The sequence below is a fragment of the Protopterus annectens genome, chromosome 11.part0 (genome assembly GCF_019279795.1).
Source record: "Protopterus annectens isolate FY-2018-M chromosome 11.part0, PAN1.0, whole genome shotgun sequence".
Lineage (NCBI taxonomy): Eukaryota > Metazoa > Chordata > Ceratodontiformes > Protopteridae > Protopterus > Protopterus annectens.
The window spans coordinates 1,339,191,912-1,339,218,335 of NC_056745.1; the positions used below are offsets into that span (position 1 = coordinate 1,339,191,912).

The 26,424-nt window shown below is 41.4% G+C and overlaps 1 protein-coding gene across 1 annotated transcript in view; it reads right to left on the reverse strand.

Annotated features, from left to right (window-relative positions):
- The window catches only part of SBF1 (SET binding factor 1), a gene marked incomplete in the record, with an annotated part of 3,250,730 nt that overhangs the window by 1,640,764 nt on the left and 1,583,542 nt on the right, over positions 1–26,424 (reverse strand). Inside the window, 1 exon segment of the mRNA XM_044088658.1 lies at positions 758–826. Within this exon segment, the coding sequence (XP_043944593.1) occupies positions 758–826 (69 nt within the window).

Consider the following 26,424-nt stretch of genomic DNA (forward strand, 5'->3'; position numbering starts at 1 on the left):
CTTATTTACCTTACTGCTGAGGCTGCATAATCTCAAAATTGAAATGAATAGTCAAAAATGATGTGAGAATGTAGATGATCTTGTCCACCCCCACCCCCCAAAAAATATAAATAAACAAACACTCATTTTTTTTATTTTTTAAGTTCTGGTTACTTTGCTTCACTGATTATAAGGCAAAAGATGAAAACACAGTCAACAGACTGCCGAGTATCCTTGTGGGATGAAAGACATCACTGTATGCATCATCATGGGGTCACTTTCATTCTTCAGCATGGAAACGTCTAGAAAATGATGCCAAATTACCAACAGTACAGAGGAAACACTTTCACAGGACCCATCCCGTGGGGCCCTCTATATTAGGTATGAACAACCTTTCTGAAACACAGAACAAACTGTCAGAATAACTCAAGAATGCAGAGTACAGACATGACCTTGTTTAGTATAGTAAAAAATGTTGCTGACTAAGCACTGTGATGCTTATCCAGCAAGCAGTGACTAAGCAGGCTAGGTGTTCCTTTTCTGCAGCCAGTCTCTTTTTCCTAACTCTGTTCACATTCAATTACAAATTAACAAGATGATTTGTCACCTGCATGTAACATGAGAGTGTCAAGAATAAATTTTCCATAGGAGACCTAAGTGTAAGGTTTTGTCTAATGCAGATGTGTCCCTGAAGTCTCTTAAGTGAGTAACTTTTTTCCAAGTGCATGATCTCAGTTTCTGACAAAAGAGATGAACCAAAATCAGTCTAGGCACTTACCCTGCAGAAGGCTGTGACCAGAGGTAGAATTGCTGCTGCAATACTGTGTTCATCCAAGGCAGAAGAATCCTGTGTTTAGAGAAAGGAAAGAAAAGAAACAATGCCATGAGTTTCAACAAAAAAGTTTGTCTGGCCTATCTACGCTATCTGGGGGTCCTTTATTCATTCTCTCTCCATCTCCAAAAATGCACATCAGTTTCTGGCAACCTTCTTTATCAGTGCCTATATATGCCCCTATGCTCCATCTATTTTGTTTATGGCTTCATTCCTGTTACCTACCATCCACCAGCGAGGAAGTACCTCCCTGAACCATTTTCATTGTTATTGGTTTTACATAATAAACTCATTACATGCTCTTTAACAAACCCCAACATTTGATGTACAGCACTTTAGGCAGTAATTACTACTCTTAAATGGGTACTACGCAGTTCAGATACACCAGTTATAAAGAAGTTATGTACTTATCATAACATTCCACATGTGTTGTCGATCTTCATTCATTCTTGACAGTTGGATTTCGTTTCCGTCCTTGGAATTGACTCGGCCGTTGTAACAAGCTCGCACCAGCCAGAAACTGTCGAGGTAAGGTTACCCATAGTACCTCTCTTCCCTGGCCTTCAGATCGAGTTTGCCCGTAGATGACAAAAGGTGGAAGCTTTGCCTGAGCAACTGCCCTACTACTGAAGCAGGACTGGTTCCGAACCACCAGGAGCCTTTGGAGGGGGTAGGAGGGTGGGATGTCAAGAATGAATGAAAATCAACAACACAGTTGGAATGTTATGGTAAGAACGTAACTTCTTTATCTGATGTTGACAATCTTCATTTGTTCATAACAGTAGGGACAGAGTCCCTAGCTACTTTATGTCCTGGGAGGCCCTATGGAAGGATATTCCTGAGCACCATAGAGTCAAAGGATACTCTTCCCCTGGAGACTATATCCAATTTGTAATAAGTGATAAAGGTATGAGGGGTAGCCCATGTAGCTGCAAATGTCATCCATGGGGGCTCTAGAATGAAAGGCTACCGAAATGGAAACTGACCTGGTACAGTGAGCCTTTACTTTAGTTGATAAACTCATTTTATTTTGATGATAAATAAAGATGATACAATCTCTCAACCACTTTGACAAGGTGACTTTGGAAAATTGTTTGCCTAGCGGAGGACCTGAAAAGGACAGTTGGTCTAATTTTCTGAAGAATTTTGTTCTATCCAAGTAAAAACGTAACTGTGTACATCCAACAAATGCAAACAATATTCTCCTTAGTTTGAAAAATTTGGGAAGAAAACTGGCAGTTCAATGGATTAGTTAATATTTGAGTCTGGGACAACTTTGGGTAGAAAGGAGAGGTTTAGTCTTAAGGGATACTCTCCTCTTTATGATAAATGACATATAGGCACTTTATGGACAAGGCTTGCAATTCTGATATCCTCCTGGCTGAAGTGATGGCTACCAGGAATAAGGTCTTCCAAGATAAAGACTTTTATCACAGGTGGCTGCTGGCTCAAAGGGCTGACGAGTCAAAATTTGTAAGACTAGAGTCAAATTCCAAGGTTCAATGGGCTCCTTAAAAGGTGGGTTTAAATACACAACTCCCTTTAGGAAGGTTTTGCAGAGGCAGTGAAATATCAGGGAAAAATCATCAAAGCCATTATGGAAATTTGAGATAGCTGCCAAATGAACTCTAATAGTAGAAGCTGAAGCTCCTGAGTTGAGTAAAGTTGACAGATATTCCAACACCTTATTAATCGAGGCTGAAAAGGGGTCAAGCCCTTCTCCTTGAGACCAGATCGCAAATCTGTTCCATTTACTAAGATAAAAGTTTCCTGGTGGATGGTTTATGGGAAGGCAGAAGTATCTTTTGTACTGGGGAAGACAGGCCTGGCAATTACTGGAAGTGGAGGTACCAAGTGGTCAGCTTGAAAGTTGTTAGGTTGGGATGGACCAAACCCTGCAGATGAGACAGGAGTCCCAGAAATGGATCCAGAGTCCACTGGCGGTGAACTAGATGAGGGCAAAGAAAGGGAAATCAGACTTGGCGGGGTCAATAGGGTGCAATGCGGATCACTTTGCTTCTCAACTGCTGTGCTTTCTTCAAGAACTGGGTTATTAGGGGAATGGGAGGAAAGGCATAAAGCAGTCCTGGGGGCCAATCATGTAAAAAAGCATCTCTCTGGGATTCTCCCTGAAGGGGGATTAGGGCAAAGTAGCTGCTGCATTTGTGGTTCGTGACAGATGCAAACAGATTGCAGCAACGCTGACCCCAACGACGAAAGATCTCAGTCACTACTATGGGATTCAGAGACCACTCGTGAGGCAGGAGAATGCATCTGCTCAGTCCGCAATCACATTGGAACTTCCAGGAATTTGCATTGCTGCAAAAAAGCGGTTGGAGGCGACCGCCCATTGCCACACTTTCAGGGCTTCCTGACATAACGGATAGTATCTGGTTCCTCTCTGTTTGTTGATGTACCAGACGATGGACATGTTATCTGGAAAGCAACTGTCCCTGACGGAAGGGCAGATTGGAATGCTTGCAATGCTAAAAGCACCACCCTCAGTTCTAGGACATTGATATGCAAATTGGCCTCTAAGGGGAACCAAGTGCTGTGGACGGTCTTTCCTTGAAAATACCCCCCACCCCCATCAGGGATGCATCCGTGGTCACTACAGCCTCTGACTGAGGGGGTGAAAAGGGGCACAAGTCTTCTTCTGACTTCATCCACCAGTTCAGATCCTACTTGCATCAATTTGAAATACAAACTGGATAAGATATTGGGTGTGTTAACAGAGACCACGGTGACGCTAGGAGCCATTGAAGCAGCCTCATGTGAAACCTCACCAGGGGAACTAGGGTGAATGTTGCTACCATTGATCCTAGTAGTTGTAAGACCAAACGAGCTGGGACTATGTCTTGAGAGAGTATTACTCAGAGCTGTGACCTTAACCTCTGAAGTCTGTGAAGAGGTGGAGCAACCACACAGGATATTGTGTCAAATGTTGCGCCGATTAATTCTATGCTCTCAGTGGGTGCCAGTTTTGACTCTTCTTTGTTTATTGAGATGCCAAAGAAGTCTGCCAGCTCTATAAAGTAGTATAAGGCGTGAAGCAGTAGATCCCTGGTGATGGTGGTAAGGAGCCAATCATCTAAATATGGAAACACCTGGAATCCTTGTAGCCTCAGATGGGCTGCTACCACTGCCATTCATTTGGAGAACACCGTGGGGGCTGTGGTGAGACCAAAGAGCAGTGCGCAAAATTGGTAACGACTGGCTCCCAGATGGAATTGGAGGAATCTTCTGGAGCGCTTGTCCATTTTTATGTGGTAACACGCATCCCGAAGATATAATGAGCACATCCAATCATCTTTCTCCAGAAACAGGATAGACTGAACCGTAACCATCTGGAATTTTGCCTGTCTGACAAACTTGTAAAAGATACTGAGGTATAGAATTGGCATCCAGTCCCCTGTCTTTTTTGGCTCTATAAAGAATCTTGATTAACTCATTAACCCAGACTACCGTCTCATGGTGTCTCTGTGCTTAACACCAAGCATGCTGTGAGACGGTAGTAATTACATGCTATTACACCAGAGTGCCTTCTGCCAGCGCAAGTAACTTTGCATACATATTTTATCTCCAGTGTTGAAAATTAAGTTGAAAAAGTAACTGAACTTTGTCAGTTACCTTGTCAACTTAAGTTTCAACATGGAGTTGCAAGGTCTTCATATTTGACTTTAATTAGAAAATTTGCTTGCAACGCATCAACAGCAAGCCAATTTAGTATAAACAAGAAACTGAAACTGCCTCCCTTTTCACAGCCATTATTACTACAGAATAATACACATTACGTATGAAATCCGTCCTTAAAGAAATAGCAACATTTGTTTTATTTACTCTAACTTAGTTCTGTAAAGAGTTTTGGCTGCCTACCATTGCTTTAAGTATCAGATCACAAGACACTTTCTTTGCTCCGTCATCCCCAGTCCAATGGAACGCACTTTTGATTAGTATATTTAGAAGATGAAAAACTACACAGCACCATTGCTAGGACATTCACATTCTTTATTCTTTAAAATTTTTAATCATAACAATAACTGGTACACAAGCAGGCAAATCCCACCATTCAGCCTAGTAGTACATAACAGCCTGCTCACTTATCTCTTTATCATACTATGCCCTGCCCACTAGCACCTACCCAATCATTGCCTCCCTCCTGTTTGTGTATGACTATACACAGTTTTAATGGACACTGGCTACTTGAACTAAAGTTTATGTGACTAAGACTAAATAAAGGTATTCCAAAAGTAGCAGGACTGTGGGGCAGTAGTCCTTCGGATTAAAAAAAAGTTTAAGTCCCTTGTTCATCTGACTCCTTCTGACAGAGGAAGCATTGAGGATGGAGTCATATATAGGAGATGGAAGCAGCAGGAGCAAACTGAGCAACCATGTGCTGTGAGCCCCCTCCTCTCAGCTACAACCATGGCTGAAAACACCGGCTTAGAAAAACCATTGCATCAAGAGCATCAAGAATAAGGGCCAGAATGTTGAGGTAATAAGGTTGGGATGGGAAAATAGACAATGCTAAGCTGTGGCCACAAAGGTCTAAATAGGAGAGTGGTGGCCTGTGCGTGTGTATGAGAGCGGGAACGGTAAAGGAATGAATGAAGACTGTGTGTATGAATGCAAACGTGCCTGCTTGTGTGTATTAGAGAGCGAATGGTAAAGTAATGCATGGAGAGAGTGTGTGTATGATTTTAGAAGTGCCTGCGTGCGTGTATGAGAGAGCGAGCGGTAAAGGAATGAATGAAGACTGTGTGTATGAATGTAAAAGTGCCTGCTTGTATGTATGAGAGAGTGAACGGTAAAGTAATGCATGGAAAGTGTGTGTATGATTTTAGAAGTGCCTGCGTGCGTGTATGAGAGAGCGAATGGTAAAGGAATGAATGACGACTGTGTGTATGAATGTAAAAATGCCTGCTTGTGTGTATGAGAGAGCGAACGGTAAAGTAATGCACAGAGTGTGTGTGAATGATTTTAGAAGTGCCTGCGTGGGTCTATGAGAGAGTGAACAGTAAAGGAATGAATGAAGATTGTGTGTATGAATGTAAAAGTGCCTGCTTGTGTGTATTGGAGAGCGAGCGGTAAAGTAATGCATGGAGAATGTGTGTATGATTTTAGAAGTGCCTGTGTGTGTGTATGAGAGCGAATGGTAAAGGAATGAATGAAGACTGTGTGTATGAATGTAAAGGTGCCTGCTTGTATGTATGAGAGAGCGACCGGTAAAAGGATGCATGGAGAGTGTGTGTGTATGAGGATAGAAAGAAAAATAGGGAAACCTTTTTATTTACAATTAACTTGAATAAATTAGATAGTGTCCTATGGTTAGAATTATTGTGAAGTTTCCACAAATGACTTGCTCTTCCATCTTTCTATTTATAAAAATATTGCTAGGTCTGACGGAATATTAGTTTATTTAAAATTATATTACTAATTGCATTCTGTACTATTTGAGGTTTTACTAACTGGTGGTTAACAGTTTTGACAAGAGCTTTCTTACTACATTTGACATTGATGGGATAAGCAATGAGTCAGTGTCTGTTTCCTAAATGCTTGTTTTGGCTTCCAGTTCAAATTTCTGTTACAAAGAAGAGATTAAGAGTCAGTAAAGGCATATAGAGTGTTTAAATACTTGAAATTATGTTAAAATGGTCTGGTATATAGATGTTTAAAAAACAGCTTTTTGCATTTTGTATTTGCATGCCAGTAATGTACACCCTTTGCAGGTTAAAAAAAACATATGAAAGGTCAAGCTATGTGCCTTTTCAGATTATTATTTTTTCTGATTAAAAATGGTTGGTATATTATACTATATTATGTACCTGACTACATATACAGTATAAATTTTCAGATCTACATTTAGCAAGCATACGTTTCATATTGGCCAATAACTGAATTGGACAGCAGGGTCTTTGCCTGGTTTTAATATAGCAATTATTAATGATTCCTTACAAGAGAGCAAAATATAAGTACACATTGAGGCAAAAATGCATTCCTGTAGTACTGGAAGAAATGCCAATGTCTAGGGGGGGGGGGTCATTGCTGTCAAAATGAGAGATCAGAGCTTCATGGTTTCAAAGCAAGAGGTTCTTAGTAAATCTTCAGCTACATACATTCTGACTTTACTGCTAAGAAGTTTTATATCTGAGGGAGTAGTGAGTATGCTGGAGTCGTAATGGACTTGTTGAAATAGCTAGATCCATCAACTCCACTGCTTTCGGACAGAATTACATGGTTTCAGCTGTGGGGGAAGAGTCTAAAGCAGGCAGATTTGTTATTACCTATTAAGAACTTCACATTAAATATGCTAGTCTTAGCTATGTACAACAAATAAATAAATATGACTCTCAAGATCAAGGAGCACCAAAGGTACCTGACATGGCTTTCATGCAAAGCTGGAAGCAAGAATCTGCCAATACATATTTAGCAAGCCCAGTCTGTGCAGTCCTTCAGGAAACCCCAACTTTTATGTAAAGGGACAAAGAACTTCACTTAGTGCCTAACAAGATAATAAAACAGGTAGAAAATGACCACACTAAATAACATAAATTATATTATGATAATTATGAATGAAGTCAAATTGCAATATCTGCATTTTCCTCCACTTTTTTCCTCATCTCTCTTCAGAAACCTTTACCATCATCATCATCATCATCATCATCAGCAGCAGCAGCATGTTACCAAAAAGATGAAAATAGTTTAATTATGCATAGTGTTGGATTCCGGGTTTACTGTTCAAGAGGACAGGCTAGAAATGGTGTGGGAACTGTGATGAGGGAGAGGTTTCAGAATACAGTGAGGGATGTCATCAGAAGTAGTGACAGATTTATGGCAGACTTCAGTGTAATGACAGAGTAGTATTCATAATCAGCCTATACCCCCCCACAGCAGGGTTGTGACAGAGGAGAAGACAGTACATTCAGACAGCAGTTGCAAGGCCTACTACACAAAGCAGAACAGGAATTGGCGTTGGCAGAATTGTTGACGGCAATCTATGACCTGAATATACATATCTGGAGAGGCAGAGCAGGATAGGAGAACTTCCTGGGTACACATGGATGGGGCAACAGAAATAAAGGATAGCCCAGTCTAGACTTTTGTCTGGTAAATGACTTGATGGTAGGCAACACATGGTTCAGAAAGAGTGTCACAAAATCACATACAAAAGTGGGTAACATGCAGCTCAAGTAGACTTTCTTCTAGTGAGGAAAGGGCACTGGTTCTCCTGAATAATATAAACTGAAACAGTCTTCTCTACTGAGTAATGCTGGGGAATGTTATGAAGGGTAGTTTGGGAAAATATTTCATTCAGGTGTGTGTGCATACATCAATAATTTTATTGAAGGGTTGACTTGGGTGTGCTTCATTTTGGTGACTGCACATACTAGGAAATACAACTGAAGGGGAATTTGGGTAAATGTTTCATTTTGGTGATTATGCATACCTCAACATTTTACTGAAGGGGTCAGTTGGGTGAGTGTTTGATTTTGGTGCATGTGTCTACCTGGACATACTAATGAAGATGTTGCTTGGTGAAAGAATTCATTGAATATCAGGGAAGTGCTTCTGCATACATGGTCAGACTGCCACAACACGTTTGGGTGGGATGAAAGGCTGCGTGAGATATATTATTGATTTTTGGCATAGTTCACCCAGATATTTTGGTCAATATTGCTGCCTTTTTCACTGCTGTGTCTTATTCTAACTCAAGGGATGATTGGGCAAGATAAAATGATTTACTGCTTTTGGATCAGCCAGGTAATTTACATATTTCTGACTTTGTCATTTCTGTTTATGATTATACTCAGTGTTTGGCTCAGTGACATAAATGTTATTACTGGCACAAAAGTTCCAGCATGCAGCAATCATATATTTTGGGCAATATTCCTGGCTCTGTGGGTCATGTGTGGAAGGGCTCAGTAATATCTAAGTGTTATACTATTTGACTGAATAACTCAGGTCTTTTCCTTACTGATGATACTGAGTCTGTGTTACACAACAGCTGCACAAGGCGATATAATGAATGCCTACTCAACAGGTTATGTGCAGCAATTGTCACCTGTGTCTCGGCATGCATACCTTTGCAGTAATGAAAGGAAGGTCATTATCACATTAGCAATACATGTAGTTACAATATAGTGGTTAGTCATTATCACTTTTCTGGGAAAAGTCTCAGCTGCTGTCACTGTTATTCACATAAGTAGAAGTCGTTATCACTTTGATGAATGCACAAGCCAGGTTGTGTTTTTTCTCTGCTTGGAGTCATGGCAAGCAACCCCCCTCATTCTTCAACTGCCTACCTTCCTAAACCCCTGATTTTTTTCTTGCTGTGTATATGTATATCTATGTATACAATCTATAATATAGGATACGGTTTCAAATCACAGCAATTTTTGAACACCTGCAGTCGTGGTGGCCACATTGTCATTTTGTGTGGTTTGACATCATTCCTCAACAGATATGGAAAACAACAAACAGTCATCGGGCAGCGCACAAGGCCAGACATTTACAGAATGGGTTCATGCATGGCTTGATGCACAGGGTCGGTGGATCTACAATCTGTCATGACAGCATCCCCACAGAAGATGTTCAACTGTTCAGAAGGGATGGTGTTCACCTAACTGAGGAGGGCATTGCGTTGTTTTTGACTGACCTCCACAATGACGAGGAGAGCTATGCAGGATTGGTAACATGCAGTTTGTAAGAAGAATGGAAGACAACCATGACCAAGTAGGGACCAGTATGGTAAGTAAAACTCTATTATGAAATGTGTTGTGTAGAATATATTTTTCTGAGTTTGGCAAATAACTGTGGTAAGGAGCAGGTGTAGATGCTGAGAAACAACAACTGTTTCTAGCACGTACAATCTAATATGTCAGTAACCATCCTGCAATACTTCTTTTTTTATTCTGCTTTTATCAGGCATGTGTAGAATTTAGATGACAGGAAGGGCTTACTAATACAGAATTTGATCCCTTAGGTCCATTGCTGAATGGACACATGTAAAGAGAAAAGGCATAGGTAAGGCAGACTGCTGACACTGAAGGAAGTTGTGAGACTGCAGTGGTATCAGCTGTCTGAGTGGGTAGCTAGGACAGCTATCAGACAGACCAGATGGCCTTGCCTGCCACTGAAGTCCCATGCCTGTCCTGGGTTCATTAGTGGAGTGGCGGTCTTTACCTTGCTTTTTCTTTTTACATGTACCCATTCAGCAGTATGTCAGCTACACCAAGAATGTGTATATTTACAATCATATGTGTCTACATGGTAAAACAACTGCTTCTGAAAGCTGTACACATGTACATATATCAGTTTTGTTAGGACTCAGGTTATAGAAATTATGATTTTTTTTCATATTTTGGTAAATAACTTTGCAAGGGAGCATGTCAGTGTGCCAAGTAATACCCCATTTTGAAGACAGTATTGCTGGTTCCAACATGGTAAAAAAATTGTGCCTGTATATTTTACACACGCGCAGATATCAAAGTTTGTTTTGGACTTAGGTTATGGAAATTATGATTTTTTTTCATATTTTGGTAAATAACTTTGCAAAAGAGCATCTAAATGTGCGATGTAATACCTCATTTTGAAGACAGTATTGATTCTTCTACCATGGTAAAAGAATGGTGCCTGTATGTTATACTCGTGTGCAGATATCAAAGTTTGTTTCAGACTTAGGTTATGGAAATTATGATTTTTTTCATATTTTGGTAAATAACTTTGCAAGGGAGCATGTCAGTGTGCCAAGTAATACCTCATTTTGAAGACAGCGATACTCCTTACAACATGGTAAAAGAACTGTGTCTGTGCACTGTACACATGTACAGATACAGTTTTAATCTTGTACGATTATGAAAATTATACATTTACAATACTTCTCATTATTATGCTCATATCTTTGCAAGGCAGTATGGTGATCACACAAATGATACATCATTTTGAAGCTGACATTCAGATGCACAGCTTCTACACTAATATGTAGGCTCTGTCTGTTACAGGTGATGAGATATTACGCTTTATTTATCAATTATGAGAAATAATATATTAATCATATTTCTGTGAATATCTCAAGAAATAAGCATCACACAGTAAAGGTTAGGGTATCTTTTTAAAGCGGACATTCATACTAACAAATTAAATTCAAATTGTATAGGTCTGCTTTGTACATTGACCAAGATACTGTGCTTTGCTTTTCCAAAAAGGTAAACAATATGCACAATATCAACATTCCTCGCCAAATATTTCATAATGACTTTGATATGCACTATCAGCATTTACACTGTTGGAAAGGTCAGTATCTGCTGAACAACTTTCACATTTACATTTTTAGTCTAGCTCTTATAGTTAAAGATTTATGAACATTTGTTTTCTGTATGGTATTACAAATGGATTTTCTGAAAATGAGCTCAGGCTGCACTGTTGTTCCTATGGTGGAATTAAGCAGGCAGCTTTTTCTGTGCGGCTCCGGAGTGAATCAGTTAAAATCTGGATCCTATTTGGTCTGGTGGGACTGTTTGGATGACTTTTTTTTGAAGCAGCTTTTGAAATTCTTGAGCTGCTGCATCCCTCTGACTAGGTGGAACATTGGGGATTCACCTTTGTGGCCTTGGATAAAGATAGAAGGGGATACGGTAACCTTTGTTAATTATCTTCTGCATCCAAGAATCCGATGTTATTGAGAGCCAAGCTAAGTGGTGCAGAGAGAATCTTCCCCAGACTGCCTCCGGATGTAAGCAATCGGGTCGCTCCTCAGGAGCGTTGATAGGGTTGGCCAGAGAAAAACTCTGGAACCTGGTTATGTAGGCCCTCTCTGCCATGGGAGGGGTGTCTTCCTGATCCTGACAAGTCCCCCCCCCCTGTCCTGGGGAGAAAACTCGCCATGTGTGTCCCGAAAAGGTCCTTGGGACTTCCTGAACCACATTTTCCACTCCTCTGATTCCTGGAATAGGGTTGTTGAGGAGGGGAATAATGTACGCCCACAGCAGAAAGGGTCTTTCCATCCTTTTCACACCTGAAAAATGTGTTTTTAATTTTTGGGCCAAACAACAAGGAAGTGTCAATGGGGAGCATTGACGAAGGAAGACTTGAAGGGGTCTGCAAAGTCACACAAGTGCATCCAGGCGTGACATCTCATGTCAACGCTTGCACCCGCTGCTCTGGCCGCCCCTTCAGTTGTATGTGCAATCAAATGCATGGAGGAGTTAGAGATTTCAGTGATCAGGTCCTTTTGAAGATGGGTAAAATGTGCCAAAAAAATTAAACGACCATATGGTAAAGGTCGTTGAAGCATAAACCCGTTTCCCTAATCTGTCCAACGTCCGAGACTCTCGGTTTGGAAGATGGACAGTAGGACTCCCACTGCAAGTTCCTTCTTTGTGGCTGTCACCACTACTATAGCATCTACCGCTGAACCCCTGGACCAGTAGGGTTGATCCTCTGGAGGGAGAGTATTTTGTCAGGTCTCTGGGGGATTAGCTCCACAGTGTTAGGGGCCTTCCAAGCATGCTGCACAATGAGCTTGACCAACACATCTGCAGGCAGGGTCACCCAGGAAGTAGAAGGTTGGGCAGGGAAAACCTGCAGATTCCTCAGAGGAAGGGTTGGTGGGCTTCCAATCACCCTTCCACTTTAAAGATTTCTAGGATGTCTCCAAAGGGGACATCTTCAGGGGGCGACCATAGGGAACCTTCCCCTTTATCATAGTCTGTAGCCTCAGTGAGAGACTCTTCAGGAGAATCAACATGCTTCCTCTTGCATGATCTCTTATGGGGTGGCTCATCAGGGGGGAGGTCTAAAGAGGGCTCCAAAGAGAGAGTACCCTGCAGTAGGGTGTCTTGCTGCTCCCGTGCCTGCCGTCCCAATGTAGTAGACTGTGACATCTGCGAACCAGAGGACACAAATATGACCATCCGACGTCGAGGGTGCCAACTGTGAGCCTGCTGAGGCAAGCACTCTCTCCATAATCTGAAAGGCTGGCCCACCTGAAGGGGGATGGGAGCCCTGAACCAAGAAAGACAACCTTGGAATGGGGGTCACACCCCACTCCAATGGGTCCACCCCCAGAGAAAGAGCCGCAAGAGGGCTTGGAATTGTCAAAGCAACTGGAACCGTAGACTGCATATTGGAAAAAAAATCAGTGCTGTACTAGGGATTCCAGAGCCAACAGCCAAGTCACGGTCTCGTGGGTGGGTCGGCTCCAACTCAGCCGAGGTCCACAGAGTGGGTTCTGGAACCAAGGTGAGATCCACCACTGGTACTGCAGAAGTTGGCATCAGGGGAAGCGTCAGTATTGAGGGCTCCAAATCCTGTGGGGAGGTCGAAGAGGAAAACAAGTTGGAGTCTGTGGAGAAAAAAATCTTGTCCCCAGGTGGGAGGGAGGACCTAGATGGGGATGGAATACCGCTGGCTGCCAAGAGCTGATTTACCAGTCTAACTACATCAAGTTCCGAAAGGCTCTTGGTGGAATGACTAGACATCCCTAAGGGAGATTCTGGATGATTAACAAATGGACTAAGCTGCTGACCAACAAAGGTGTTGCTTCAGGTAATTCACTAATGCTTATTGTCCAGTCAGTCTAAACTTACTGCTCTGAATGTAAATACCTACAAACTGTGCTACCTATGTCAAAATTGTATTTCAATGTCAATTTATCCACCTGTACCTGATTGCATATATGTATTTACCATTGCATTATGTAACCTTTGTATCCATATATGTATGTACTTTCCATTGCATTATGTAACCTTAGTAACCATATTGCTTATTGGAGCTTTTCTCCCCGGGCCTCCACTGAAAATGGGCACACCACTGGCCCAGTGGACTTCCCCGGTAATCAAACTGAAATAAATAAATAAACGGATGGATGGGGAATATCGAGTCCTGGGTAGGGATTCAACCTTCGGCACCATACCAAAAACTTGCGTTGGGGGTGGAAGTGACCAGTTTTGTAGGAGAAACTATTATTGGTGCCAAGAGGGTCTGAGGTACCATGGAAGGGGTCGGTACCATGGCAACTTTAGTCGGTTTTGTGGAAAGAGACGGCACCGTGGAAAGGGTCATGGATTCTGGTGCCGAGACAGTTCTCAGTGCCAATTTCAATTGTTTAGGCTTCGGTTCCATGGAAACCTGGCCTTTGAATGAGTGACATGAATAACGCTCTGGCAAGGCCAGGATCATAATTTTAAATTTGTCATTTTACATCAAATACAAAATGACCCAAGAGGGGGCCCTTGGCAACTTTTACTGGAGATAGATGAACTAATGTGGCAAATAAGAACCACAGCATATACACGTCCAGGCCTTAGCGAACATCTGTCTATTAAATGTATTCTTAAATGGTTAGCCCTGAGGAGATTAAATAAAATAGAATTTATGTTGGTTTATTTTTACATTTACATTTATACTTTTATATATTCATATTTTTATAAATGTATTTATTTTTATATTTATCTTTCTTTTTAAACATTTTATATATATATATATATATATATATATATATATATATATATATATATAATTCATTTAACACTAATACATTTTTATATATAATGTAATACTTTCTAGTCTATCACCGTTTCTTTACTTTATAGGCACTTTATGGAGTAACGCATAGACGGCTATGATGAACTTTTTTTGATGAAGTTATGGTTATTAAAATTTGTAAGAACTTGTTAAAACCTACAGTTACTTATAAGTATCAGAATTGTTTATGAATCAAACAACATTGGAAAATCTAAACTTGACCCAAGTCTTTTCTGGCTTTTACTAGCATTGTTTGGCTTTTAGCTTTTTTTGGTGCTGCTGCTTTGATAGTTTTTTAATTGATGTTCAGTATTTTCAATTAATGTCCAGTATTTTCAGATTACATTATATAGTGGTTGTGTATAACATGACAACACTATTTGGCATTATATTTATGCTTTTTTTCTCCTTTTCTTTGGAAGTGGTTTAACCATTTGTAATTAAGCAATTAATTAACTTATTTAGTTACTTTGTAAATGTATTTAAACATGTTTAATTGATGTTTCAGTATCTGATGAAGGTGAAGTATTTGCTCCACCGAAAGCGCTCATTAAATAAGTGTTTTTATAGTTACCGGCTCTTATCGGTTTTCTTTCTCGCTCGTGTTTTAAAAGGTTTGTGTATGTTTTAATTCATGGTGACTCCTCATCTTTGCTTCTTTCTTAGGAGGTTTTGACACCTCCGCCTCAGACAAAGCCTCCGAAAAGGAGGTTTTTAACAACCCCTTTAAGATCAATTTGTTTTTACGCTCTGGCACTAAAGCCCTTACAGAGCTCGCACGGAGGCTGGATTGGTAAGTGCGGCACTCCTAAACAGTACACGCAGGAAAGATGCCCATTGAAGCTGGGCATCTTCCTGCCACATTTCTCATATTGTTTAAATCCTGTGGTACTTTTTTTGTCAGTCATTATCAGATAATCGCAAAAAGAACAGCTGTTCATGCAATTGCACATGGGGAAAAACAAAGCAAGTGAAAGATTATTTTTTTTTAAGCGTACCAACAATGGTAACACAAGAAATACCCAGAAGAGTAAAGGGAGTTAAGAAGAAAGGGAAAAGAATACCACCAATTGTATTTGAGAATTACCAGAGGTAAGAGGGAAGGGAGGGGCCTATACCAATTATGGTAAGGAAGAAAATACCAAAAGGGTAAAAAGATAGGTAAAACAACACGCACACACTAATTCAGTAATATAAATTAAAGCGAACAAGAAATATCATGAGGGGAGCTATAAAGGAGAAAGATGATTGAGTATTGTAAGAAAAATATGAACACTTAGCTTGACAGCACGGCCTGATGCATCTTGAACCTCTACGTGGCAAACAAGATCTGAAGGGAAGAAAAGCACTATGGGTAACCTTAGCTCAAGAGTTTCTGGCTGGCGCGAGCTTGTTACAACGGCTGAGTCAGTTCTGAGGATGGAACCAAAACCCAACTGTCATGAATGAATGAAGACTGACAACATCAGATTAACAGGTTTAACAAATAATGCTTACACATTATAACTCTCAAACCATAACAAATTCAATGTGCCAGTTACACAGATGTTAAACAGTCACTGCCTCCCAACTGGTCTTTGGTCTTGTTACCATAAACAGGGCTCCTGCTGAGCAATTATTCAGTACAAACTATATTTACTGTTGCTTTAAGAGGTACTTGACTTCTAACTGTAGCTACTACTCCCATATAAAAACTCTAAATCTGTGAGGTATTTATACGTAGGCCACAACACTTAACTTACTTGTGATTCCACTTTATCTACTTGCAGCCAGTAGATATTGCTTTCATAACCACAGCATGCAAACACAGAAGAATAAAATTACAGTAAACATTGTTTTGGGGTCCAAGAGAAAAAAAAGGATAAATCATCTCTCTTAAAGTATAGTTCGCCATCTTATTATAAGAAATACCTAGATGGTAAACTGCACAAAGGTATTAAGCACTGCACATGTTCACATGAACCTGGAGTAAGCAAAACTTGACACTCAGTAAAGAAAAAGTGTATTCTACAATTCTCCAATTCAAAATGGAAGATTTAATATTTCAACTTTTTTCAGCAAGAGCAAGTTACAAAGATGAACATAAAAGGGGTACACAAGTATAAAAAAAACTCAGTTTTGAATGATAAAGTATTTGCATAGAAACTACACAGCCATTTTCATGCATTTTAGCCAGACTAATAGCTTTTTAGATTGCAGCTGGAAAACATTATCTTTCAGATAAAATCCGTACTTCGGATGACACTCTACCTTAGTTTCTAATATGTACACACACAAACTGATTGTTCTGCGCTTAGTACCATTTTTTTACAGGTACCCCTGAAACCAGTGGTTATAAAGTAAGGAGCAGTACTTTTTTCAGGTCTTTCACTCTTCCATACACCGGAATCAAATGCACATCTACATTAACAATGAATCCAACAGGCTGTCTAAAACAAATTTAGTTACTAAACATGACAAGCAGGAAGCTGAAACATTGCACCTGCTTTGTAGTACACCCAGCTTATTTACAGTTGCCTGAACCTTTTTGTCGTACCGGAACAATTAAAACCCTTTGGAACCTGTGATACTGATGTTTCCACCCTTCAAGCATCAGACACTGAACCAAAATTACCTTTTAAGGAAAGATTTAGTACCTAATGTTACTTCACAACTTGTACAACAGCTTCAGCTGACAACTGTTTGCCTTCACAACAGTCTAATGCATAATACACCTATCTAAATTCGTAAGTCTACCTAAGCCACATGAAACCTCAGAGGGACTGTGCAGCGACTTAAAAGTTCACTACAGCAGCTGGATAAACCCCTCCTTACAAACAGTACAGCAACCCTATTCAAATGCAGCAGCCCTGTGATCTGGCACCTTCTCTAATCACTGCAGCAGCCAGATGACACAATCTCCCCACCAAACAACACACAGACGTGTGAACCAGTGTCTGTTCTAATCAATGCAGCAGTCAGCTGTCCGACCCTCTCAACAAACAATGGACAGAACCTGTTTAAAGCTGCCAGACGTGTGACCTGCCAAAGTACTGTACCTTAATCTGTCCTGCACATCTCAGGTAAAGTCAAAACATATTTGCTGCTGCAATTTTAACTTTTTCCTAAAGCACCTACCTCTCTGGGACTTTACCGAGTCTCCTGCAGAACACCTTGTGATTTCATGTGCACTGCTGTTCAGTTAATTAATACACATCCAATCCTGGATCCCTAAGGTACTGGTCATGCAGTCTCCTACAGGTGATAACCGTAAGCTAATAGACAGTAGGCAGTATTACAATTTGCATCCTCTGCAACAAGACGGATGCCTGCCTTCTTACTTTCCTTTCTTCGTAAACCTTCAGATTTTTAAAGAAATCCTAGGCCAGACCTTTGAAGTATTCACTACACTATATTTCGCAAGGAGTTAACTAGAGGATCTACAGGCAATGGGCAACATTATACTTTATGTCTTCTGTAACAGTACAAGCACCTGGCTTTTTACTTTTTCTCTCCTGTAAGTGAATACTTTTACACAAACCAAATGTTGAGAGTCACAAAAGCAAAACACATTTCTCCTTTTGTATTCATCTGGCAAAATGCATTAGGTTTATGTGACAACTGATTAGTCTGCACTACGTGCCATGGCTGTCCTACTTTGGCTCCCCACCCACCTTCCATCTCCAGCCACCTCATCTTGTATTACTTCTATCAACATAATATCACTCACAATGTTTCTCCAAATTAAATCCTTGCTGGCATAAATTAAACCATTATTTACCATAAAGGTAGATCCTTGTTGTCACCCTTTTTCCATCTACATGGTTAGGTTATGCACCCTCACTGCAAATCTAAGCCAAGCAAACTTTAACATAAATGTTTCTACAGCATTCGGTCTCTCTTGTCTCCGATGGTGCTATGTAGTTCGTGACTTTCCTCGTATCAAATTTGCCCATAAATGAATGAGAGGTTCCTGATAGGAGAAAGGCATGGAATAAGGCTTTAGGCTTATATCTAGCAAGCACTTCCAGAAAGAAGGTGTCAATTTGGAAGGGAAGGTAGGCAGGATATTGACATGGATGGAGAAAGTACAGCTGTGTAAAATCTTACCATAACAGTAGATGCCCCTTTCTTCGCTGTTGCAGTATTCTTGACCTTAGGGATCTCCTACCAAGGATAGCCCAACATCTGGCCAGTATAACAAAGCTTTTAGATCTTGTATGCTCTGTATGTAACATGTATGCTAACTGTTCAGGATGTAGGGCATAAAGGTGACATATAGATGCAGTTACCCAGAAATTAATTGTCCAAGTAGAAAACAGTCTCCATTGGCAATAAAGGCTATGCACATCCAAGAAGAGAAACACAGATGGAAAGTGGGTACCCTCGGCCAACAGGGAAACCATAACAAAGCTCAAAAGGAAAAGCGGGGTGGGGGAAGGAACAAATACTGCAAACAGTGAAGAGGACATCTATTGTTATAGTAAGATTTTACACAACTGTACTATGTCCTACTATATCACTGTTACAGTATTCTTCAACTTAGGGAGAGTACAAAAGCTCAAAAAAAGGATCGTCAGGTGGAAGGCAGGAAAGAGCCCTCAATAAACCCATGAAGAATGGCTCTAGCAGAACCTGCTCTGGTCCCAGGAACCATGTCCAATTTATAATACTTACTAAAAGTATGCACTGAAGACCAAGTAGCAGCTAAAAAATGAAATTAGACTTCAACCCTATTAAGAAAGAAGTGGAAGAGGCAATAGCCCTAGTGAAGTGATTTCTAATAGAAGTAGACAAAACACTTGGCATGAAAAGAATAATAAAAATAAATGGCCTTAGATATCCAGGAGGAGATGGTTTGCATAAAAGCAGGATTAGTAAGAACGGACACCCAGTCCCTGTGAAAAAAAAAAGGAAGGATGGCCATAAGGGCCTGAAGATCAGAAACCCTTTGAGCAGACATAAGAGCAAGCAACAAGACAGTCTTCCAGATACAATGATGCAGAGAAGCTGAACCTGCAGGCTCAAAAGGAGCTTGGGTCATTTTTTTTTCTTCCTAAAACAAAATTAGGATCCCAAGGAAGAGAAATAGGCTTCCTTGGGGGCTTAAGATGCAGGACGCCTTTAAGAAACTGACCTAAAAGCAAGAAGAAGTCAAAGGAGGATTCAAGGGCAGACGGCAGAAATAGCTGACAAACGGCTCTTTACAGAAGAATAGGCCAAGCCAGATTGGAGCAACTCACACAAGCAGGAAAGAACCAGAGGGAACCCCACTGAAAAAGGATCCTGGTTATGAACATGGCATCAGACAGAAAATCTCTTCCATTTGGCCATACAAGACCTTCTGGTTGCAGGTTTTCTTGCCTCCTGTAAAACCCTGAGCAAGTAATCAGAAAAGAGGTGCCCAAAAAGTATCAAAATCCTATCATCCACAGTGTCAGTTGAAGAGCGGACAAGTGAGGATGGAAGAGTGACCTCTCCTCCTGTGTAAGGAGGACTAACCTGTGAGAACATATGACTTCCCCGGTCAGATGCATTAAGAGGGGGAACCAATGCTGTCTTGGCCAAAAAGGAGTCACTATCAAGATTTTTGGAGTCCAGCTGAATCTTCTGCAGGACTCTTGAAAGTAGGGGAAGGCATAGAGAAACATCTCCTTCCAAGAAAAAGAAAAGGAGTTTGTCTTCCATGCCAGATGGCATGGCACTCTGGGACAGAAAAGAGGGAGCTCCCTGTTCAGAGGGGATGCAAACAGATCCGAGAAATACCCCACCGAAGGACTAGGTCTAGAAACACACCTCTGTGGAGCATCAATTTGTGAGTAGTGTGTTTTGGACCTGCTCAAATAGTCTGCCACTAGATTGTGTTCTGAAGGAATATATACTGCCTGAAGAGTTGAACAATAACTGAGAGCTAGGTCCCTGGCCTGAAGAACCAGCCTGCAGATAAGGTGCGACTTTGTGCCCCCCCCCCGCTTGTTGACATAACATCACTGTGGTGCTGTCCGTGGAAACCTTCAGGGGGCCTGGAAAGATCATGGAGTGAAAAGTTTGAAGGGACAGAATCAGGGCTCTCATCTCTTTGATGCTGATATGGTCTGACTTCTGATGAGGGGGCAACAGATAACGAACTTTCAGGTGACCACAGGAAACCTCCCACCTCATGTCTGAGGCATCAGTGAACAGTTCTTGAGAAGGAACCAGAGGCTGAAAGGGCAGGCCTGCATTGAAGGTAAGTTGCTGAACCCACCATTCAAATTCCCACTACAGACAAGGAAGGACAGGCACTCTGAAATCCTGAGGGTGGCAGTGCTGAAGCCAAACTGACTTAAGGAAAAACTGAAGCTTCCAAATATGTGGGCTGGTAAGAGGGAACATTGGAACAGAAAAGGCCATAAATCACAGGGCTCGAAGAAACACTCTGGCTGGAACAGCAGGCAGACAAAGAAGAGAATCAAAGAAAATTGTCAATGAACACATTTTTGGAGGTGGAAGAAAGACCAACATTGGCACTGTCTGAATCCTGCAACCAAGACACAATCCTGAGAGGGAGCAGGACAGACTTTTGGAAGTTGATAGTGAACTCCAGACTTTGAAAGAGATATGAACTCCAGATCATGATATGAACTCCAGATCATGTAGCAAAAGCAACAGGTTATCTAGATAAGGAAAAATCTGAATGCCTTGAAGCCTGCAAAAGGCTATCACATGAGCTAGGCATTTTGTGAATACCCTTGGGGCAGCAGAAAAGGTCAAAGGGAAAATGAGAGGAAGAAACAGAAAAAAGTTTCTTCATAGGTTCACAGGAAATGAGAGTGAAAAGGAAAGGAGAGTGAACAGAAATATGAAGGTAAGTAAGCATCCTTCAGAACCAAGGACATCAGAAAAGCCTGGGGTAGTAAAAGAGGAAAGATGGTTTGAAGATTAAGCATGCAAAAAGAAGGACCCTTAAGAAAGGTGTTGAGCAAGGAGAGATACAGAATAGTTCTCCAAGTGCCCTCCTTTTGAGGAACCAGGAACATCCTGGAATAAAATCCCTTTCCTACTTGGGAAGGAGGAACAGCCTGAATTGTCCCCTGGTCCACTAGGGACATGAGGACCTCTGAGAAATGAGGAAGTTGCTCTAAAGGAGGTTGAGCAACACCTGCAAAAGGAGGGAGAAGCTTCCGCATCATGAATTAGTCCCAATGGATGACAGATAGAACCCAAGAATTAGAGGTGATGAGATGCCAGTTTGGAAGACAGAGGGAAAGTTGAAGGGACAAGGGGAACCTGGCCAAGGGTCGGGGGGGGGGCAGTGTCAGAGAAGCAGGCTTGTCAGACAAAGGAGACTTCTGGGCCACAGAAACCTGAGAAGACTTAGCAGGAATAGCTCACCTACCACCTTTCCTGCCTTTGGTGGCCTGATGAGGTTGTCTGCTAACAAAAGCAGACCCAGTAAGATAATTCCTTTGGAACTTAGGGACAGGAGAGACAATATGTTTATGGTCCAAAACCTTGCCTTTTTCTTGAACAGACTTAAACATAGCAACAGTCCCAGTCCCAAAAAATATTTTTATTATCCAAAGCAGCATCCAGCAACTTGGTTTTAATGTCCTCGGTAAAAATAGACAAAGTCAAGAGTAATGCTTTATGACAGATCCAAAGGCAGCAGCTCTGGAAAACCATCATCAGCACCACAGCTGCACTTGATAAGAGTGGCAAGCCACCTGAGAGGCAGAACCCAAAACAAATATAGCATAAGACCTACCTTCAGAATCAGGGAGGTCAGAAATAACCTGATAAGCCTGGGCAATCAAGGTTAGGGCATATCTGGTTATGTGGGTCTGGTAATTGATGGCCCGAAAGGCCAAAGAAGAAACAATATACACCTGGCTATCAATCCTTTTATGTGAAGGCAGATGTTTGGTTCATAGGCTAGTACTAAGCTAACTGCCCTTATGGGCCATTTTAAGCCTAGCTAATTACCCCATGTCAGAATCAAACCCTGCACCTTGTGTTTCTAAGGTAAGCACCTTAACCATTACACCAACCTCCCACCCCCCTTGAAAGAAAGCAAAAGCTTTGATGGCTTGTCAGAGGAGACCAACACTACAACAGGGCAGCAAAAGGACACTTAAGAATTGACAATCCTCAGGAACATTATAGAACCTGTCAGGTTTCATTGGAGCAGAAGACCGAGCATCAGGAGTCTTAGAATCAACTATAAAAGTATCCAATTAAGTGGCCAACACATTGGTACTGCAGAAGGTTTAGGAGTGCTCACATAAAGCAGCTCATAATATCTTTCCTGGGTATCAGACACCTAAGAATACTCCCACTTAAAGTATTCCATCATTCTGGCTATTGTGTCCCCAAAAGATGATTCTTCAAAAGGAAACTTAGGGCTACTGGATTCTTCTTCTTCAGTCATATGCCAAAGGTGAAGGCATCTGGAAGAGTAAGACAAGGACACAGACTCCGAACCCTCATCTGAGGAATCCAGTTCTGTAGACCATTTGGAAGGGGCTGAAGTCCAAGGGAGACTAGGCACATTAACCCTTGGGGAGGTTTCAGGACCATTAAGGCATTAAACAGGCTGTGAGCAAATTCCTGCCATTCCCTTTCAAGATCCTTAGGGCATACAGAAGAATGCTTAGTCTTTTATTTTTTCTTGGTGGGAATATCAGCCCTAACAAACATTGGAGGTTCCAAACTGACAGAATTCAATAAGAGTACCCAGAACCTCTTCCCTGACCAGAATCTGCAGAATCCCTCAAGGGCTCTCCAAGATAATTAACCATCATTCACTCCTGACATCCAGAGAACATGAAAAAGGAAGGATTCATGCTGGCCTCTGATTGGGTTGCGGCACAGGAATCCAACACAGACACAGGAAAACTTACAGAGCTATCGCCTATCTAAAAAAACGTCTGGTGGAGGCTGGACAGCCAAAGAATCCGGCTGAGATTTCTTGGCCTTCTTACTTAATGAAAGTACCTTGGAGTTAATGGTTTCTGCCATGCTACTCAGGCTGTTTAAGCCTCAGGATCTTGAGATAAATGTCCAGGGAAGGCAACTTCTAAGAGTCTTGGGTACAAACACTTTATAAATGCTAGGATTGTGGGAATCTCCTAAACAAGAGACACTGTTTGTGATGATCTTTATGGGGAATCTGCCTCTCACACTGACATTTTCCCTTCTTGGATGACATGAACTCCAGGTAACCAAAGGAGAACAAGAACAAAAGTAAGAGAAAAGTCGCTAGAGGGCATTTATCTAACTAGGTATTTAGCACAGTAAAAGGCCATCAAGATCAATGAGCAATTATGGTGTTTGGACTGGCAGCAAAGATATTCTGGGTAACTGCATCCATACGTCACCTTTATGCAGATAAGAGTGGGCTCTTCCTTGCTTGCTGATATATCATACCACAGAGATTTTGTCTGTGTGGTTACAGATCATATTCTGGGGAAGGTAATTTTGACATATATGCAGTGCTAGGATTGCTCTAACTTCCAGAGCATTGATGTGAAGACATGCTTCCATCTTGGTCCACATCCCTTGGAGTATTTTCTCTTGTAATGCACCCCTCTCCAGAAAGGAGGTGTCTGTAATAACAGTGGCTGTGGACAGAAGAAGAAAGTACAGTCATCGCTCTTGAACCAGTGGAGACTGAAGCCATCATTTTAGATATTCGCAATATACAGATGACATTCTTACGGGGTGGTGATGAGCAGGAGCGTAGTTGAGTCATCCAGTGCACTGGGCCAGTATTGTGAGCCAGCACCCCACCCCCTCTGGGCAAGAGCAAAAAGCACTTCATTGTAATAAGCTGATAAGCAATGCAGTTGCTGCACTTCAGACCACACACAGTGTGCTACAGATGCCTAAAGGGAATTAAGACCCTATCAACCATGCAGTTAGCTGAAGTTGATTAGGGTGCATCAAATACCCCTGCTCTTATGTGAGTAGATCCATTATTTGAGGAAACTTGTGGTAACTGCCACTGGCCATTTCCAAAAGAAAGGAGAACCACTGTTGTCTGGGCCAGAAGGGAGTCACTCCAATAATTTTGGAGAATTCCTTTTGAAACTTCAGAAGTACCCTTGATGCAAGTGGAAAGGGTGAAAAAGAATACAAGAACATTGCTGTCCAAGGAAAAGAAATCTGCCTTCCAGTTTGGTGCAAAATTTTGTCAGCTGATTGTTCAGAGAGGAGGCAAAAGGTCTAGTTGAGGAACTCCCTACAGATGGATTAAATCTTGGAAGACCCCGATTTAATTTCCATTTGTTAGAGTCTGCCTTTGTCCTGTATTGTTGTCTGCATATTGTGACACACTGGTACCAGAAAGAGTGAACAGGAAGGTCTACAAGATGGTAGTGGGACCAGCTATGTTATATGGGTTGGAGATGGTGGCACTGATGAAAAGACAGGAGTCAGAGCTGCCGGTGGCAGAGTTAAAGATGTTAAGATTTGCACTGGGTGTGATGAGGATGGACAGGATTAGAAATTAGTACATTAGAGGCTCAGCTCAGGTTGGACAGTTTGGAGACAAAGACAGAGAGGTGAGATTGCGTTGGTTTAGACATATGCTGAGGAGGGATGCTGGATATATTGGAAGAAGGATGCTAAGGATGGAGCTGCCAGGTAAGAGGAAAACAGTAAGGCCTAAGATAAGGTTTATGGATGTGGTGAGATAGGACATGCAGTTGGTTCGTGCACAGTTTTGCTCTGATGGGATGTAGGATGCCTGTAGAGTGAGAATGTACTGTGAAGCCATATCACAAGTGAATATGGCTCGTCTGCAAAAGGACTAAGACCTAGTACCCCCTTGCTTGTTGATGAACCACGACTGGCATTTTCTGAAAACAGCCTGAAGAGGTCTGGGGGACCAAAGATGATTCAGAGAGCTGAGTGCCTAGATCAGAGCAAGCATCGCCTTTACATTTATGTGCTTGCATCTGTCCCAAACGCCTTGCAGTTTTATCCTCCTTGAAACTGCTACCAAAGCAAAGTCTGAGGTGTCTGTGGTGACTGACTGCTTTGGAGCAGGAGAAGAGAAGGGGAGATCTGGACTTAGGTATATTTGCTGTCTCCATCAAGTGATTTCTCCTCTGACAAACCCCAGAATTGGGATTTGAAAAGATAATGGGTGGGACCAAAGAGACTTTAGATACCACTGCATCTTTCTTGTGTGAAGCTCTTGGAACGGAGGTGTCTAGCAGACACACCAAGAACATAATCTTGTGTGATGGAGTCAAAAAAACACATTTGAATGCTCCCATGGAATCCCAGCCTCTTACCCAAATGGGAGATTCTCGACACTTTGAAAAAGACTGCAAAGATAAGAAAGTTGTCTAAATATAGAAAAATACTGGAGTTAGATACTTTGTGAACATTCTTGGTGCAGTGGACAGTCCAAAGTGCAAGGCAGACAACTGATAATGTGATCCACACATACACATAACCTTAAGAAATGTCTGAAGTCTGGACAAATAGGGATGTAATAAACATCTTTTAAATCTAGTTTTACCAAGAAACTTAAATGAGGAAGAAGAGGTAACAGTTTGTGAAGTGACAGCATTTTGAACTTGGGCATGACCATAAATTGGTTTAGGGAAGAAAGATTCAGAATTGGCCTCCAAGCATTTTTCTTCTTTGGCACCAAAAACATCCCTGAATAAAATCTGTTTCCAATCTGTGAAGGCGGGATTGTCTCTATTACTCCCTCAGACATCATGTGTTGAAAAATGGGGGGGTAGAGGAATCTGATCTGGTGGATGACAAATTATCCCCTAAAAAGGAGGAACTTCCTCCCAATACCATCTGTAACTTTGTTGAATGGCCTTCAGAATGCATTTGTCTGAAACTATCTACTGTCAAAGAAATAAGTGGAGATTCAGACTTTCTGGAAGGGAAAGAGGACTTTTCCCCCATACTTATTTTCCTATCTTGCCAAAAAGAGTAGGATTAGAATTAACTACATGTTTGGCTGCAGCAGGATTAACTAAAACTACAGCTGTTGGGCTTGGTTTGGGATGAGTGCATAAAAACTTAAAAGACTGAATGACTTTATACAATCTGCCTTTTCAGGGGTATCAGAACTGGAAGCAATGACACACTCTTTAAAG